The 17565-nt window shown below is 31.5% G+C and overlaps 3 protein-coding genes and 1 long non-coding RNA gene across 13 annotated transcripts; 2 read left to right on the forward strand and 2 right to left on the reverse strand.

The window, feature by feature from the left end:
- Positions 1-1118: 1118 nt before the first annotated feature.
- On the forward strand, positions 1119-4528 carry LOC124423089 (DNA repair and recombination protein RAD54-like). 2 transcript variants are annotated; one of them, XM_046960447.1, is made up of 10 exons: positions 1119-1260; positions 1451-1657; positions 1729-1919; positions 1992-2194; positions 2270-2706; positions 2777-3038; positions 3137-3308; positions 3411-3816; positions 3893-4056; positions 4129-4528. In XM_046960447.1, exons 1-10 carry the CDS (start codon positions 1258-1260, stop codon positions 4322-4324), a joined length of 2241 nt encoding a protein of 746 aa, XP_046816403.1. In that variant the 5' UTR covers positions 1119-1257; the 3' UTR covers positions 4325-4528. The 2 variants fall into 2 exon arrangements, with proteins under 2 accessions (XP_046816403.1, XP_046816402.1); XM_046960446.1 differs by having other exon boundaries at positions 1120-1260; positions 2264-2706.
- Positions 4529-5031: 503 nt separating this feature from the next.
- LOC124423086 (protein suppressor of sable) lies at positions 5032-16523 on the forward strand. 6 transcript variants are annotated; one of them, XM_046960431.1, is made up of 9 exons: positions 5032-6761; positions 10184-10565; positions 10659-10881; positions 10968-11320; positions 11416-11638; positions 11725-12053; positions 12167-12395; positions 12540-14498; positions 16360-16523. In XM_046960431.1, the coding sequence occupies exons 1-8, from the start codon at positions 6685-6687 to the stop codon at positions 14471-14473; spliced, it is 3750 nt and encodes a 1249-aa protein (XP_046816387.1). In that variant the 5' UTR covers positions 5032-6684; the 3' UTR covers positions 14474-14498; positions 16360-16523. The 6 variants fall into 6 exon arrangements, with proteins under 6 accessions (XP_046816387.1, XP_046816386.1, XP_046816388.1 ...); XM_046960430.1 differs by having other exon boundaries at positions 12540-14494; XM_046960432.1 differs by lacking the exon at positions 16360-16523 and adding an exon at positions 8626-8704 and having other exon boundaries at positions 12540-14474.
- On the reverse strand, positions 6530-8601 carry LOC124423093. Its single transcript, XR_006942004.1, has 3 exons — positions 8004-8601; positions 7505-7732; positions 6530-7277 (listed from the first exon to the last, which is right to left on the reverse strand). It is a non-coding gene; the product is annotated as an uncharacterized LOC124423093 (long non-coding RNA).
- LOC124423092 (U6 snRNA-associated Sm-like protein LSm8) lies at positions 14589-17419 on the reverse strand. 4 transcript variants are annotated; one of them, XM_046960456.1, is made up of 5 exons: positions 17243-17419; positions 17130-17170; positions 16766-16893; positions 16311-16436; positions 14589-15829 (listed from the first exon to the last, which is right to left on the reverse strand). In XM_046960456.1, exons 1-4 carry the CDS (start codon positions 17271-17273, stop codon positions 16346-16348), a joined length of 291 nt encoding a protein of 96 aa, XP_046816412.1. In that variant the 5' UTR covers positions 17274-17419; the 3' UTR covers positions 14589-15829; positions 16311-16345. The 4 variants fall into 4 exon arrangements, with proteins under 4 accessions (XP_046816412.1, XP_046816413.1, XP_046816411.1 ...); XM_046960457.1 differs by lacking the exon at positions 14589-15829 and adding an exon at positions 16092-16205; XM_046960455.1 differs by lacking the exon at positions 14589-15829 and adding an exon at positions 16092-16205 and having other exon boundaries at positions 16307-16436.
- Positions 17420-17565: the final 146 nt, after the last annotated feature.

Genomic DNA, 17565 nt, shown 5'->3' on the forward strand with positions numbered 1-17565 from the left:
CCAACCATAAATACAAATGACTTTATAGTGTAAGCACTCTGAAAATCGTAATATATTTTGATCACGTTCGTTGTTGAAATAATGTAAACTTATTTATTCTTATGATTATTGCGAATGTAGTGCAATATTTCAATTTTCTTCATTTCTTTTTTCTTTTTTTTCAATGTTTTGGCACTTAAAAAGCTTTTTTGCAACTATAGTCTATATCGGAATTCTATATTTTTGTAGCTATCAAGTGTTGGATAGGTAAATTATGATTGATATATTTCCTATTTATTGAATAATTAATTCTGAAATCTAGGTACACATAGATTGACAGATTCGTATTATTTATTATCATATAGTTACAATTAGTAATTAATAACACAAATTAAGTAATACTCCACAATGTACTTATAAATTATATTATATTTCTATCTAACCTCTAGAAAATGTATTACTTGGTTTATTACCAAGTTGCTTTCTTTAATTCTTTAAAACAGCACTATAATTTAGTATTTTTGAAATATTTAATATTCTTTTTAGAAATCAATGTGTTATACGTTTCTGTCAGTCTAAGACAAGAAAAATGTTGAAATTTTATTTTATGTTATTGTCAAAAGATCTAGTACTTAGAAAGAATGTTGTTAAACTTTTTACACAAATAAACATGAGTACTATTAATAAATTAATAAAGAAACCACAAATATATATGCATCTCATATGTGACAGTAATACATTTATTATATTTTTAGTTATTATAAAGAAATATTGTCACACCATAATGTTAACCTATTTCTTGATTAAGAACAACTTTAAAATTATATTACAATAACACAAGTTCAGTTAATATTTCCTATCCTATATTGAAAATAGCTTTAGAAAAGAAATTAAGCTGTTTGAATATGGCGGTATTTATGAACTCTACCATTTTATCCTTTACAGTGTTACCACCAAATGCATTATCGTTAAGAAAATACGAAGTACCTACAATGTTTTAATTAATATTCTTTTCAATCCTTATTTAAATACATAGTCTTATACAATGTAAATCAAATAAATCCTGATCTTGTTTAAAATAGTAGATTTCTATATTGATATTTAATTTGATTTTTAGGAATTTTATTTCTTTAAAGTTATACCACTGTTCTCACAGTTATTAATTTGAATATGTTTGGATGAGGTTAAACGTCATGCAGAAAATGTTTTCTTTTTTTATTATGTTCATTTATTTGTTTTGACTGAGATTCACATATAATTTCCTATTGTATAATTAACATGGTATGATTCTAATACCTCATTTTTCGTTTAATTCAAATATCGTAAAAAAATCAATTATAATCTTCATAAGATTACTATTGTTAAGAAAGTTTATTCTTATACTATACAAATAATATAAATTCAAGATTATTTATTATATTATAATAAATAATAAAATTGGTACGTAATATTATTATGTTATTAATTTAAGATTCGTTCTTTGGCTCCAAGCAAAAGAGGTAAACGTCCTTTGCTTTCGGATGTATCTAATACGGTGGAGTTTGTACCACAACCCATAATCCAACGTGAAAAAAGAGTATGTAGAAATAATGCCAAAAATATACACATACCTGAGTATAAAGCTGCGACTCTTTCTGCTAAAGATATTTCAGCCACGCAAGGTGTAATATCGGAACATGTAAGTCATACCATTATCTCAGTAAGTAAAATTTAATAGAAATATTAATGTAATATATAATAAACTTACAGGAAGAAAGAGTCAAAAAATTATTAAGTAAACCATTTAAAATACCAATTCCTGGATATCACTTATCTGGGCGTACGCTTGGTATACGTTTATCTGGTCCAAGAACTGCTCTACATGATCCGAATGAAGCCAATGCATTAGTGGTTTATATACCTCCTGAATTATCAGAACACGAAAGAATAAAACTAGATCCGTTAGTAATTGTAGATTTAATGCAAAACTACGAACTACTTGTTATTTATTTTAAACATTTTATATTTCTTAGCTCAAAACAACTTGTACATGTGGTAGTTGATCCCTTACTATGCAATATTCTAAGACCGCATCAACGTGAAGGAGTAAAATTCATGTATGAATGTGTAACAGGAAAACGCATTGAAGGTGCATATGGATGCATCATGGCAGATGAAATGGGTCTTGGTAAAACCTTGCAATGTATTACTCTTTTATGGACACTGTTAAAGCAAGGTAACAATACATTATTTTTTATTTTCTATAGAAAATATAAAAAGATTTATCTATGTAATTATTTGTAAGGTCCAGAATGCAAACCACTGATAGAAAAAGCTATTATCGTTGCACCAAGTTCTTTAGTAAAAAATTGGTATAATGAAATTTATAAATGGCTTAATAACAGAGTTCGTCCATTAGCAATAGATGGTGGAAGTAAAAGTGATATTGATACTAAACTTAAAGGCTTTATGAAAACTTATGGACGTAGATGTGCTAATCCAATTTTAATTATTAGTTATGAAACATTTAGATTACATGCACATGTTTTACATCAAGATGAAGTTGGCCTTGTGTTATGCGATGAAGGACATCGTTTGAAAAATTCTGAAAATCAAACATATCAGGCTCTTATCGGCCTAAAAGCCAAAAGGAGAGTATTACTTAGTGGAACACCTATACAAAATGATCTTTTAGAATATTTTTCACTTGTTCATTTTGTAAATCAAGGACTTTTAGGAACAGCACAGGTAAGTTAAATTATATAATTTAGTAATATAATATTGTGTATAATTATTTACAAAATAATTCACATTTTAGGAGTTTAGACGAAAATTTGAAATACCAATACTTCGTGGACAAGATGCTGCAGCAACAGATGGTGAACGTAAATTAGCTCAAGAACGATTAACGGAGTTAGTAACTATTGTTAATAAGTGCCTGATTAGACGTACTAGTGCTTTACTTTCAAAGTATTTACCATTAAAACACGAGCTAGTAGTTTGTATAAAAATGGGAAAATTGCAAACTGATCTTTATAAAAATTTTATACAAAGTGATAGCATAAAAAAATCTATGGAAGGTATTATCTTCACAATATTTTTTGTTACATTAGATTTTTATCTTATAATAAAATAAAAATATATTTATTATTAATATCCTCTTAAATGTTACATATAGAAAACAATTCTGAAACATCTAAGAAAGGTGGAAGAAGTCTGTCTGCACTATCTGCAATCACACTATTGAAAAAATTATGTTGCCATCCCGATTTAGTATATGATAAAATAATAGAAAAATCAGATGGATTTGAAAATGCTTTGAAATTGTTGCCATCGAATTACAGCACAAAGTATATTTATTTAATTAATATATTCTATGTTATGCATTATATAATATCTTGTATATATAATACCTTGTATATATAATATCTTGTGAACTTTTTTTATTTTAGGGAAATTTTACCTGAATTATCAGGAAAATTTATGGTATTAGATTGTCTCTTAGCTTCAATTAGATCTACAACACATGACAAAATAGTTCTGGTATCTAACTATACGCAAACACTTGATCTATTCGAAAAATTATGTCATAAGCGTTGTTACAAATATGTGAGATTAGATGGTAGCATGTCAATAAAAAAGAGATCAAAGATAGTAGATAGTTTTAATGATCAAAATAGTGGTGATTTTATTTTCATGCTAAGTTCTAAAGCTGGTGGTTGTGGTCTAAACCTTATTGGTGCAAATCGTCTTGTGATGTTTGATCCAGATTGGAATCCTGCTAATGATGATCAAGCAATGGCTAGGGTTTGGAGAGATGGTCAAAAAAAGCCATGTTTTGTCTATCGTTTTCTTTGTGTAAGTAATGCAAAAATCATAATCTTTTTTAATTAAGAAATGTTAATATAGAATATATCAAACATGTTCATTATAGACTGGCACAATAGAGGAAAAAATTTTTCAAAGGCAAGCACACAAAAAAGCATTGAGTTCAACAGTAGTCGATCAAGAAGATGATGTCGCAAGACATTTCACTTTGAACGATCTTCGTGACTTATTTAAATTAGAAGAGAATACAGTTTCAGATACACATTCAAAGTAAGTTTTAAACTAGTACGTTCGATTTGACATTTTTTTGGAATACTATATTTCTTTTGTTATATATTACAGATTTAAATGTACAAGATGTGTTAATGGAATAGAAGTAAAGGGTCCACCAGAACAATCAGATTGTAATTCTGATCTATCAGATTGGCGACATGCTCACAATCCTAGACATTTACCAGACATTCCATTACGACAATGTTGGTCTAGTGGTATTTCATTTGTCTTTCACCATCGTTCACATGAACAGGTAAAAGGGTAATATATTGAAATTATTAAAAGTTACATTTGGTAACCAAATGTTTTTATATGATTTTATAACGCAAGTCCCAAACTATTGTACAGTATTATAATATAATAACGCTATATAAAATAAGAGAAAAATATATTTTTATATTATATACTATGTATACAATGTCTTTTTGTTAAATTAAAATTATTAATCCAATAATTTTTTTTTTAAATTTACATTATTGTTAATATGTATAAATACATAACTTATCCACTTACACACACACGCATATATATATATATATATATATATATATATAATGAGTAATATGATAGTACCGATAATTACAAAGAAAATAATTGTTGTCTGTTTCGAAACAAAACACGCTTTTCTGTTTGTGCAATGTTCGATAACCGTGACTATCATTGATCAAAAGTAGCAACTTTCAGATTAGATGTTTTCACGATAGTTAGTAGATGCTATTAAGTCCGCCATTGCGTTGGAAGAGACGAGGGAACGATCTCGACAACTTCAGGAATTTCTTTCGCGTAGAATGACGCGTGCTAACGGAACGGGTGGTGATGGAAACATGGCGGCAGAGAGAAGAGAGAAGAGAGCGCGAAGAAAGAGCGTTGGTGAGAACGGAGAAGGAATGGGGGGGAAGACCAAATAAAGGGTGGAGAAGCACGTGATCCATACGTATGTTCTACGATTGGTGAAAGCGAAGGTAACCATACCCCCCCACCCCTGACCCGCTCCCGCTCGCTCGACCGCCTTTCCCAGGTTCCGTGCAGCCGCCCGCTCAGAATAGTTCCAGATGTGGCCATGTTTAGTTTGATCTTTGAAGTTTTCGCTCATCGTACTCACAATTGCTACATTTTTATACTATCTTTGCTGACAATTAGTAGTAACGCTCTGTCCGAAAGATAATCGTACTCTTCGCCTGCCTGTCTGCCTGTCTGCCTGCCCGCCTGTCCGCCTGCCTGTCTGCCTGTCTACGGTCACTAGTCTCGTTCACACAAACGTTCATTATCTCTTCTCTTACCAACACAAAGAGAGAGAAAGAGAGAAGAAAAAGAAAGACTAAGAGACAAAAAGAGAGAAAGATTAATAAGATTTTCTTTAAAAGCGCGGAAGAAAAACGCGAAACGTCATCGTCGCGTCGTCACCGACCACATCGACGAAGATTCATGAACGATACTCGCGCGAATCCGTGAATCGATAAAAAAAGAAAAACGAAAAAATTTCTTTTTGCTTCGCAACGATCGACGCGTAAAAAAAAAAATAAACGAAAATACGTCGGGCTTAATATTATATATGGCATATAGAAATACGTAGAATCATTGGACGCTTGCCCTCTTGCGGTCGTTTTTAGGAAGGGAGCATCCTCCATGGATGCGATCCCTTTTCCGTCCCCCCCTCTCCCGCATAACAGAGAGAAGCACGGAAGACGACAAATTTGATCACGTCGGGATGCGAAGTGCAAGCTTCTCGTGGCTTTGTCCGTACATCTTTTCGTCGAAGATAACGTTTTTTCATATATTACCTTGAACGCGTTGAAATAATTACTCTGTCGATATACGTTTTCATGTTTGAAATTAACCGTCTTTCTATATACTATCGCATCCCATGATATTCGTTTAAATCGAAATCATTTGTCACGCGTAGTAGAGATACATAAACGGAAAAGCCCAAAACGGATAATGATCGTTCCATATGCCACGTCAGCAAGAATGACGTCGCTCTGTGGCATGACAAATAACGCGCCATTTTCTTCTCTTCTATCTAATTAACCACGAGAGAGAGAGAGAGAGAGACAGAGATAGGGAGATATCACAGTGAATATGTCTTATCAAATTTAAGTGCGATATCGATTCTAAAGAACTTCAGAAAGCTTCTAGAGAGATATATACGATTAATCGAGCTTAGCTTTCTCTCTGTGTGAGAGAAAGAGAAAGAGAGAGGAGAGAGATACAGAAGCGTTCGGTGAACGAGGCCCGTTCTAAGAGCAGACTTGTAAATTCGGGCTGGGAGAAAGAGGCTAAGAATATTTTTTTTTCTTTTTTTTTTTCCAAAAATTTTTAATATCTTTGTCCGTGGGGATGCGCTCACGCGAGTATATAATAGATACCGACAGATATAGAGGGAGATAGAGAGAAAGAGAGAGAGAGAGAAAGAGAGAGGACTAGCGAAAGAGAGGGAGAAAGAGAGATAGAGAGAGATAGAAACGGACAATCGGGCCTTCCTTTGAGTTTATTTGCCCATTATCAAGTTATTTTCAAAGTCTCAAATGATCACATACAGGCACGCGAATCCACGAGCAAAGATCCGTCGTGTGTGGTCGCGTCTATCGATCGAATGATCAACTTCGGGCCACAGTGGTATATCGTATGGTACAAAACACGATCGATCGGGACAAAACAATGGCATTAGAGAGTGTTTCCGTGGCCGAGACTCTAATCCAAAGGTTTGCCTCCACATTTTTTATTCAATGACGAAACAGACGTAATTTTCACACGACTGTCGCTATTGCTATTATACATTATTACCAATACTGCTACTACCACTACATTAGTACTATACTACTACTACTACTACTACTACTACTACTACTACTACTATTAGTACTACACTACTCTACTGTATTACTATATCGGTGCTCTTACTACACACAATCGAGACGCATATACGTAACGTATGAGAGACGATACACATGTATCTTCTCCTTCCCGACGCGATATACACACATATATACGTAACATACACACGTCGAGGCTCCGTCCTCTCACGAATTCGCTTTGGTCAATATTTGTTTCTCTTCCGGAAGATCTGAAAAGGATAAAAGGAAAAAAAGGCAGAGAGAAAGGGAAGGGGTAAATAAAGAAAGAGAAAAAGAGAAAAAGGTACCATTCGTCGATCGGTTTTTTTTAAATATTGCGACGGTACTTGAGATACTTACGTATCTCATCGATGTCGTCGATCTCTGAAAGAAAAATGGTTAAAATAATGATGGCGTCAAATGTGCGTCTATAAAAGGCTGATTCCTTTCTTGGAATTATTTGTAAAAGCGCATATAAAGGCGTTAACATTTGTAAAGGGTGGGCGGGTACATAGGGGCGGGAGGGGGGTCAAGGTCGTCTTTATCGTGAACGCGGATTCGCCGCAACTATGAGACGTACATATACTACTCGCCAAACCGTGTTTCCTTACGTGTCACGTAGGCGCGTTTAGTGCGATGCTTCTTTCCCGTGAATGATCGGGGGGATTTTTTTAGTCATCCCCTTCATTCAGCAGCAGGTACATGCGAATCTCTTTCTTTTGAAAAGCCTCACGAATTCTTCCTCCACCGTCCGCTTTCTTTTCTAGCGGAGACAGACAGAAGGTTACAACACGAGAATGTCTGTTCTTGTTTAAATCCAGGAGTGAGAGAGATCGCGACTAAAAGTTAGGAAAAAGAGACTTTTATGTAGCACAAAAATGAGGTATGATATTGTCTTTCTCGTACCTATGACGCATTCATGTTATAAAATTAAAATCATCGCGTATATACATATATATATATATATATATATATATATATATATATATATATACATATATATATTTACTACCTTTACGAAATGTTTTCGGTATTAGCGCTCCATGTAGCGCTTTTACTTTTTTTCTCTCGCGTTCTAGGAAATACCTGTTACGAAAAATAACGAAATACCTTTTCTCTGCTCTCTGCCATTCGCGAGAATTTTAAACGTAGATTGAAACTAGTTTAAACTTGTATTTGGTACAACTCGATGTTGTTGTTCGACGAGAGAAAGAGCGGGAGAGGACAGAGTTTCCATGTTTTTCTTTTTTTTTTTTCTTTTCGATCTTGGGACTTCGACTTTATATATATATATATATATATATATATGTATATGTATATATATACCACTTGCACGCCATGTATATATACTATGTAACACATTTACAAATTGAACACCAAGTACATGATACGTGAGCACGCGCGTCGTATGTACGTCGTTATCTATACTTGATACATACGCGCGCGCGCGCACACACACACACGTATATACACTGACGACATACAATGAATATACGAAAGTATATCGTATGTGCACTTTGCTCTAAAAAAAAGTACATATATATATATATATATATAAACGCGCGCGTATTCGTGCGAAAACGATGCACACAACATCGTGCGTCCGAAGAAACTTTTGGACGGATGCCGATGACATTGACTTTTTAAACGTTATCAGTGATGCTGCAACGACGACAATAATGCTTCGTAAAAAATGTGATGTTACAAATGATGTATCTTATTATGCTTATAGAGATATGAAGCAAAAAATCATGATGAAAAATCATGAAGATGATTATGAATGATGATGTTAAGGGACTTAGTATGGTGAGGTAACTTTTAATCATTATGTTGGATCTTTTGATTTTCTTTTTTGTTTTGTTTCGTTGTTTTCAAGAGAGACGAACACAAAAAGCATAGAAACGACGAAGCGTAGATAACGCGACTTCGTAGCAACCCGATTTAATTATATGCTTTTGGATTATACGACGTACTTACATACGTTATTATTAAGCGTGTGCTCACGCGCACTCATGAATATGTATATTCATTTGTTTCGTCGTCGTCGTTTGTGCTTCGTGAGAGAGAGACGGAGAGACGGCAGATTTATTCGAAGAGATAGATTTTCCTCGATTCTTTTCTACGAGCTCTTTTGAGCTCATTAATTTTCTAGAACGAAGTCTAGATCGCTCATTATTTATAAAACGTTATTTAGTCTGTGCAGAGAGTGAGAGATACGAGACAGAAAGAGAAAAAGAGAGAAAGCATTTCCTTTAGATCGTCATTGATCGTTTTTACGTGTCACATGCCATTAGTCGTTTCCGACAAACGTATTTAATGTTTTCAGCTTGGCTAGTATCGTCAACCTCGTTCGCATATAGTCGACTCGACTGAAAGTTTCAAAGCTCTCTCTGTCTAACTCGTGTAGTTTCAATTTTCTTTACGGCTATCAATTTGTCCTTGACAATAATAATGAGCTTCCCTCGATCTTTCGAGGATGCTTTCTTTGGTTAGAGAAACGCTCTCTGCATGTAAAATCGTCGCTAATGAATAATTATGATAAGGTGATAGCATCGGAGAATATTTTTCTCCACGCATTTATGCCTTTAACTTTGTAGTACAAATTCTGATGATATTTTAATTATTCAGAGATTAATCGGAAAAAACACAAATTCGAACTTCTATGATATCTTCAAAATACATGATCTTCCTAATAAGATACATGTATTTTTGTTAATGCGTATAATATCAAAATATATATTTTTTCTTATTGTGTAAATATTTAGATAAAATTATACTATTCTATTGATGATCCATAAACAGTGAGATTTTAGGAAAATCTCATATACAAGTTAATATAAGTCTCTAATATACAAGTTAAAATATATATGAGATTACAAAATAGTACATTTTATATTTGAGATTCATTTTATACATATTAAAATTCAATTAAAATGATAATTTCTCACAAGATTTTATTAAAAAGCATTGTTGATATATAGAAAATGTTATGAGAGATTTATATAGTTTCTTTATTACATCTATATTATATAATTCAACATCTTTGCAAGTAGTGATTGTTATATAAATTCACATAAAATAATATAGTAAAGTATATATGAATTAATTACAAAACATATTTGTTGTTATAAACATTAAGTTTCTATATATATTGAAGTTTTATAAATTTTATTTTTATAAATTAAGTTTTATAAATTAAAAATATATGGACAAATTGCGAATATTATATTACTATCGGTTCATTGGCTGAATCTTTCTTAATTATCAATTATGTATTCTTTTTTTTACAGTAATAATGATAATGACTTGGAAGATGGAGAAATTCCTTCTGATGAAGATGATGAGCCAGTTACTCGTCCACAGACCGAAGTAATTGAATCTGCCAAGTCATCTTCAAAACAAGATGTATCAAAGAATAAAAATTTTGACTCTAAGTTTAATAAGAACAAAAAGCAGCCTATTCAAGGAACAACTGCTAAACATGACAGATACTTAAAATATAAAAGTCCAACAGAGGATTGGGCAGGTGATGTAGAGAAAGCTATTAGAGCAGCTCTTGAGGAGGATGGGGGTAGAAATACTGATTCAAAATCAAAGAACAAAACTAATAGGAATAAGAGTAGGAAAAGAGTGCGTGATGAGCGAGATGAAGATCGTTCAAAAGATCAAAAGGTTACATTCTATACTATTTTGTTCACATCTACTTTTTTTTAGATTTAGTTTTTAATGAATATATTATTGATAATTTTCTTACAATATTTATAGAAACGAAAATTAAGTGATGATGAGAATGGCAATGAAGATGACGATGAAATGGTTTTTGTTCGAGGTGCTTCTCCTATTAGAAAAGATTCTCAAGATAATAGTTCTCCCAGACATACTAATGATCATGAGAATTTTGATAGTAATTCTGATTATGAAGAAAGGTCCAACATAAATCGGCATAGAGAAAATGAGAATAAGCGTGGTGGTAATGGAAGAGGAGGAGGTATTCATTTTTATTAAAATATTTTTTATTTATGTGGAGACAAAAAATATAAATGATATGACATATTATTAATATTAACATTATAGGTCGTAGAGGTGGAAAAAATGAACGCGGTGGAAAAAATAAAGGTCGTGGACAATTGAGGAATGAAAGGAACGGGCGAAGAATTCAAACCAACGAACATGGACAAGATCCTGAATCCATATGTTTGTATTACATGCAAGGAAAATGTCACAGAGGAGATGATTGTCCTTTCTCACATAATGCTTTACCTCCCAGAAAGATGGAACTATGTAAGTTTTATCTTATGGACTGTTGTGCTAAAAGGGACAAATGTCTTTATATGCACCATGACTTTCCATGCAAGTTCTTCCATACTGGTTTGAAGTGTAATCAAGGTGATAACTGTAAATTTTCGCATCAACCTTTAAATGAGCAGGTAATTATTATTATTGATGCAGTAAAAAAATAAAAAGTATTTTCTACGAAAATTTAATATAAAAATAATATATACATATTTCGATATTGTTATAGGTAAAAGGAATTCTTTTGAAACATCTTGAAACTGCACCAAAAGAAATTCTTGGGGATTTTCCACGTTTGAGTAGAGAAAGAGCAATGTTAATGATAAATAATACAGCTACAGCACTCGCCCAAGGACAAGATACAACGAATCAGAAAATTCCTAGTTTATTTGATTTAAATGTGCCTGCACCAACAAATACTTTAGATAAAAATGAGAACAAGGATGACAAAGGTGAACACACACACACACACATACACACACGCGCGCGTCTAATGGAGAATCAGGATCAAATGTTAATATTTTAATTATTATTGTAGAGGAAACATCCAATCAACAGAAAAGCACTGTTAGGGAAAGAAAACCTTCTGGAAAAAAGACACGTTGGGGATCTGACGAAGATAGAGTACCATATGAACAAATTATGTTATTACAATCAGCTAATGAACTTGGTATTCAATTGCCTAATGCAGCTTTAGGTTTAGCGACTCAGCAGCAATTGCAACAAAGTCAAGTATTGCAATCATGTGTTCCAAGCATGGATTTTTACACTGAAACTAATGCAGATTCTAATAAAACAACTGTAAATAAATTCAAAGATAAAGAAGATTTTACAAAGGATGTAGAAGAAGATGAAATTTTAGCACAAGTAAGATATAAAATATTAGATATAAGTTTGGTTTACGCTATAATAATACATACTATATAATTGTTTAGAAACATTTCACTCATATTCATAAGTTAATTATTATAAATTTACAGGCGAAAAGAAAAAATACGTCAACTAATGAAAATTCAAAGGATATAGATTTAAGGGAGTTACTAAAAGGTTCAAAAAAACCACCACCTGTGGTTAGTATAGCTGATGAAGTTGCAAATCTTAGTAAATCGAAGCTCGATGAAGAAAGTGATCAAGATGATGAAACCGAGCTTGTTATTGAAATGCCAATTGAAGATGATGATAAAGAGAAAGTAGTAGAACTACGAAAAGGTGTGATAATATTATAAAATTTTTGCTGACATTTATTATTTAAGCGTTGCAAATGAATTATATTAATTAAAAAATTAATAATGTTCTTATAAATAAGAACATGTATATATAGATCTTTTAATTATATTGATTTATTTGTTATAGAATCCTCGATATCAAACGAACAAGGCAATATTTCGAATGTAGCTTCACCTTCTACGGAAGAACAAGAAGTTCCATCCCATTTACCAAAAAAAGCTCAAGAATTATTTTTACGTATCCAGCAGCAACAACGTGCTGCACAGGATAGCTTTAAAAATGTGGAAGATGAGAACAATGCACGTAGTACAGATCAGATTTTAGAAGATTGGTATTCGGACGATGATGACGACGACGATGGTGGTAATTTAACTATAGTACTTTCTTCGAAAGATGCTTCAAAAGACGAATCTGAACCATCTGAAAAGGGCCAAAATATTATAATAAAAGAACAATTTCAATCTGCATCTTCTGCACCAAGTATACCTCAACCAGCAGCTATTGTAGATAAACTTGGAGACTTAAGTAAAATCGATATTAGTGCAGAAGTATCTAAATTATTATCATCTCTTAAAGCACAAAGTTCAACAAATGGTAAAACCCTACAAACTCAGCAAAATAGCACTATAAATACTCAAGAATCTTCAGTTTTAAAAATGAAATCTACACAAGATACAAATAACTCTGCAACTGAATACAATCCTGTTACTAAAGTAGCTAATAATTCTACATTTGGTGTTTCAAGTCAAATTTCTAAAATTGAAAATGAAGCATCAAGTCCTAGGTCGTCGCCTGGTACAAGTTCAACAGTAGCTCCTGTATCTAGAGATCCTCGAATGTCCAGAGATCCTCGACAACGCCGAGATGAACAGAAACCAAGCAGTCCAAATAGAATAGATCCTAAAAAAGAAACGAAACATCTTAGGTTAGAAACGAGTATCTACAGTTCTGGTATTACATCAGTAGATACTAACATGGATACAGATCTTAGAACTAGGGCAGATCAAGATCTTCGAAGAAAAGACATGGATTTTAGACAACGTTTCCAAACTGGATTTGGAGATACAGATCTTAGAGTAGTTGGTGCAGGATTTACAGATACATCCACTAAATCGGACGTTGATCTGCGACAAATGTTAAGTTTGCCATTCAAACCAGCTCCTTCACATATTCCATGCACTGAAATAGATGCAAGTTACAATTCCCATCCTCCAATGACTTACAAGGTATATGTCGTTGATATACCAAGACCTGATTATACAGGCTTAAAGCTTACAAAAAATGATCCACAAGTGAAATATGATCCTCGTCTTAGAAAAATTTTCCGTGTTAGTAAAGCTGAAATAGCTGATTCTCCTATGTCTCCACCACCAATGAAGCCAGACACGCCAAAATCACCTCCACAAATTCGATCCGATCCACGAAGAAAAGCGCTCGAAGTTTCTAATCAATCCTCACAGAATGTTAGTGCTTCCATGATACAAGGTGCTCCGCAACAACCAATGGAAATGCCTAATATGGCTCTTGGTCCCCCTGGTATGCCTGTTACACAAAATATGCCAGGATCACAAAATATGATGGCTATGTCACCAAATCCAATGCTTGGAAATATGGGACCCATGGGTCCCATGATGAATTCTCCTATGGGTCCACAAAATATGCCTCCAATGGGTATGACTAGTATGCCAAACATGACACCAACAATGAATATGAATGGACCAGTCATGTCACAAAATCAAATGAACTATGATCCACGTTATAATGCACAACGCAATAATGGAGCTGGACTTTTAGGTCCTGCTCCTGGTGTAGGTTTTGGACCTGATGTTGCTCCTGCATATGATGGGCCTCCCCCATATTCTGGAGGTAATTTCAACAATTTTGGTCCAAATACTGGTCCTGCAGATCCTAGCTTAATGGGTTTCAATCCAAATGGGCCAAATCCTCCAAATTTTGTCATGGATAGTGGACCTGATTGGAACGGTGCAAATCAGAGTAGACGTGGTGGTCGTGTTAGGAGACGAAATCGTAACAGGACCAACATTGTGACCAATAATTAATGCAATAATTCATCCATTTGTGTAGGTACATAACTTAAGTACCTGATGATAATTCTCATATGTATGATTATACTAGCATAGCACGCATTGTTATATAATGCAATGAGCTATATGGTTCGCTTCAATTATTTTATTGTCAACTGTACAAATGTTTGACAGTAGGAATTGTCCTTACATACTTTAATATATAAAATCGAAAATACAGTGTGTATATGTAGTGCCGATAATTGCACTGTTTTGTGTTCTGCTCTTAAGGCTAAATGCATATAGAGTAAACACAATATAGAACAAATAAAGTTGGAAAATATTGTTTTTGATAATACAGATAATTAAATTTTAAGGAAGATCTGTATATATCATGTATTTATGATTACTTCAAAAAGACATTTAGTAATTAAGGTACGCAGAATAGGAAAATATTAGATTGTACTCTAATTGATTTATATTTTTGTTATGTCTTCCAATATATAGTACATATACACACTTGCGCGCATATATACATACTAAATGTTTCATTTAAGAAATTCAACATGCCATCTTTGCTTTTTGATTATACAAAATTCAGTTATAAATGCACCATTTACAATTTTAACATTTGATTTATTTAAACATTGTTCTATATGTGATTTTCTCACTTTTGTAGGACTAATTTTTGTATAGATTTTGCTAATAGATCAAAAAACAAAATATCTTAGTTCCTGTTTTTATTTATTGTATTACATTATCTTAATTACAATATATAAAAAAAAAGTTTGGTGCAATTATAAATCTAATGTTCAACTGGCAAATATTAAATTATGTTATAAAAAGTAAATATTTCTCTTTAAATTAACTCTCATGAGCATAATAAATTTTAATAAATTAAAAAATGAAACATATATATATATAGATATCATTCTTAATTTACTTGAATTTTTCTACAACACAAACAGCATCATTTCTGCTGACTTTTGTTGAACACATTTTGTATATCCATAAGCAAAGAATATGTAGTAAATAATACATTGATTCTATAAAACATATTTATATTTAATACGATGTATTATAATTGGCACGAAGTCCAGCTTACTTTTTCAGATTTTTTAATACAAATAAAATTACAATATATATAAACCCTAATGCAAAAATGTTATATTTTGTAAAAAAATAGTGTATCAATTTTACAAATCTGTTATATATAGAATAATTTTTTATAAGTGTGGTAATCCAGAAGGTATTTAGATAATTTATATTTTGTTGTTAATTGGATAATTTCTTGGAATTCAAAATTTTCTTAGAATTTATAAAATTCTATCAGATCATATAATAGTTTGTATATATTAATCTACCTGATTAGACTATAACAAATTTGCATACCTGCAATAAAAATCATATATTTATATTTAAATCATTGGTGCAGATTCACTACTAATAATTTACAAAATGATATTATTCTAAAAATTTTAGATAGATCTTAAATTTAATTTACAAAATAAACATCATAATATGAAGGCATATGCAATAGAATGGAAAATACGTATACACATCATTTAAACTATGTTAAATTACTTAATATATTCAAATTGATATTGCAATTACTAAATTTCCTTTTATCGTGTTAAAATACCATAAAACAAAATTACATTTATGAAAAAACGTAGTTTATTATATCATAAGATATTTGTACAGTTAATTCATATAGGATGTTACTTTTTTGCTTTATTTTAGTAATGTACATAATTGTGTATTTGCTCTGCAAAATTTTTTAAATACAAGTATATTAAATATGATTATAAAAACATGGGCATTTATGTAATCATCCAAGAATTATCTTCTGTATAAATACAAACATACTTGCCCTTATAGTTCAAACATTTCATATAATATATACTTTCAATGTGTTATAGGGCTTAATGGATCAGCTCTAATAGCTGATAAATCTAGACGTGCATCCATTTCATCATCTAGTTCTCCTACAATTGCTCTACAAAAAATGGTTGTTAAAATGTAGTTATTTATTTTATGTAATGTTTAAGATAATGCAATATAAAGTCAAACAAAGTAGTCTTGACAATGTTTTAAAAATCAATGACTAATAAAATAGAATATACTCAAATAGGCCTGCAAGCCATCTAAAATAATATTGTATAATACATAAAAAAGTCGTATCAAAAGTATTAAGAAAAAAGCTAAGAACAAATTTTTATATCATTCTTGATCTAACAGTTTTTATATAAAACAGATATTATAATGTATACATTTTCAATGTTGCATAAAACTTGTTATCATTTGTATAATAATAGTTATACTAACACATTATCTCCTCTGATGATATGTAAACCCAAAACAACTTGTTCTACACCTTGCGTTGTGCTATATACTCTCTCATGTGATTCATCCAATATAATATTAATTGTTTGATCAAAACCTTTTAATGTGCCCTAAAATTAGAAAATTTTAGAAAGAAACTTATTTTTAATATTATTAAAAATAACATTTTATTTTTAACAAAGATAGCTACAAATTAGACAAGTTTTTATAAACAATTTCTTCATTAATATTTGAGAAATGAAAATTTATTTTTTCATTAAATTATTATTACTATTATATGTCAAGTTTTGAATATAAACTGTGTTGTTACAAAGTGAAACAATGTAACACAATATCAAATACTTACAATAAAGTTTCTACCGTCCGAAGTAATAATAGAAACTGTATCTGTTAAATAATTTAAGAAAAATATGTTTTATAGAATAATATATAGAGAGCAACATTAAAAGAAAAGGATACGATTCACGTAGCTCTCTAACCCCGATGCCATCGTCGATATTCAATTATCCGTCACTGTATTATTACTAAAAGCATGGTATATCACATGAATGTAAACACAAGATAATCATTGAAGAAAAAAAAGTATTAGAAAATCCAATATGATGATAGCCAGAAAAGTATAGGAATTATTTTATTGGTAGAATTTCTGAATGAAAAAAAGAATAAAACGCTCCTATTGGTTGAAATAAGAAATATTATTTGATGCGTTTTTTGACGTTTTCAATTTTAGATTAATATTAACAGAAAAGATCTTATTTAATGTTTTTTAAGTAAGTATATTG

This window comes from Vespa crabro, chromosome 3, assembly GCF_910589235.1.
Source record: "Vespa crabro chromosome 3, iyVesCrab1.2, whole genome shotgun sequence".
NCBI classification, from domain to species: Eukaryota; Metazoa; Arthropoda; class Insecta; order Hymenoptera; family Vespidae; genus Vespa; species Vespa crabro.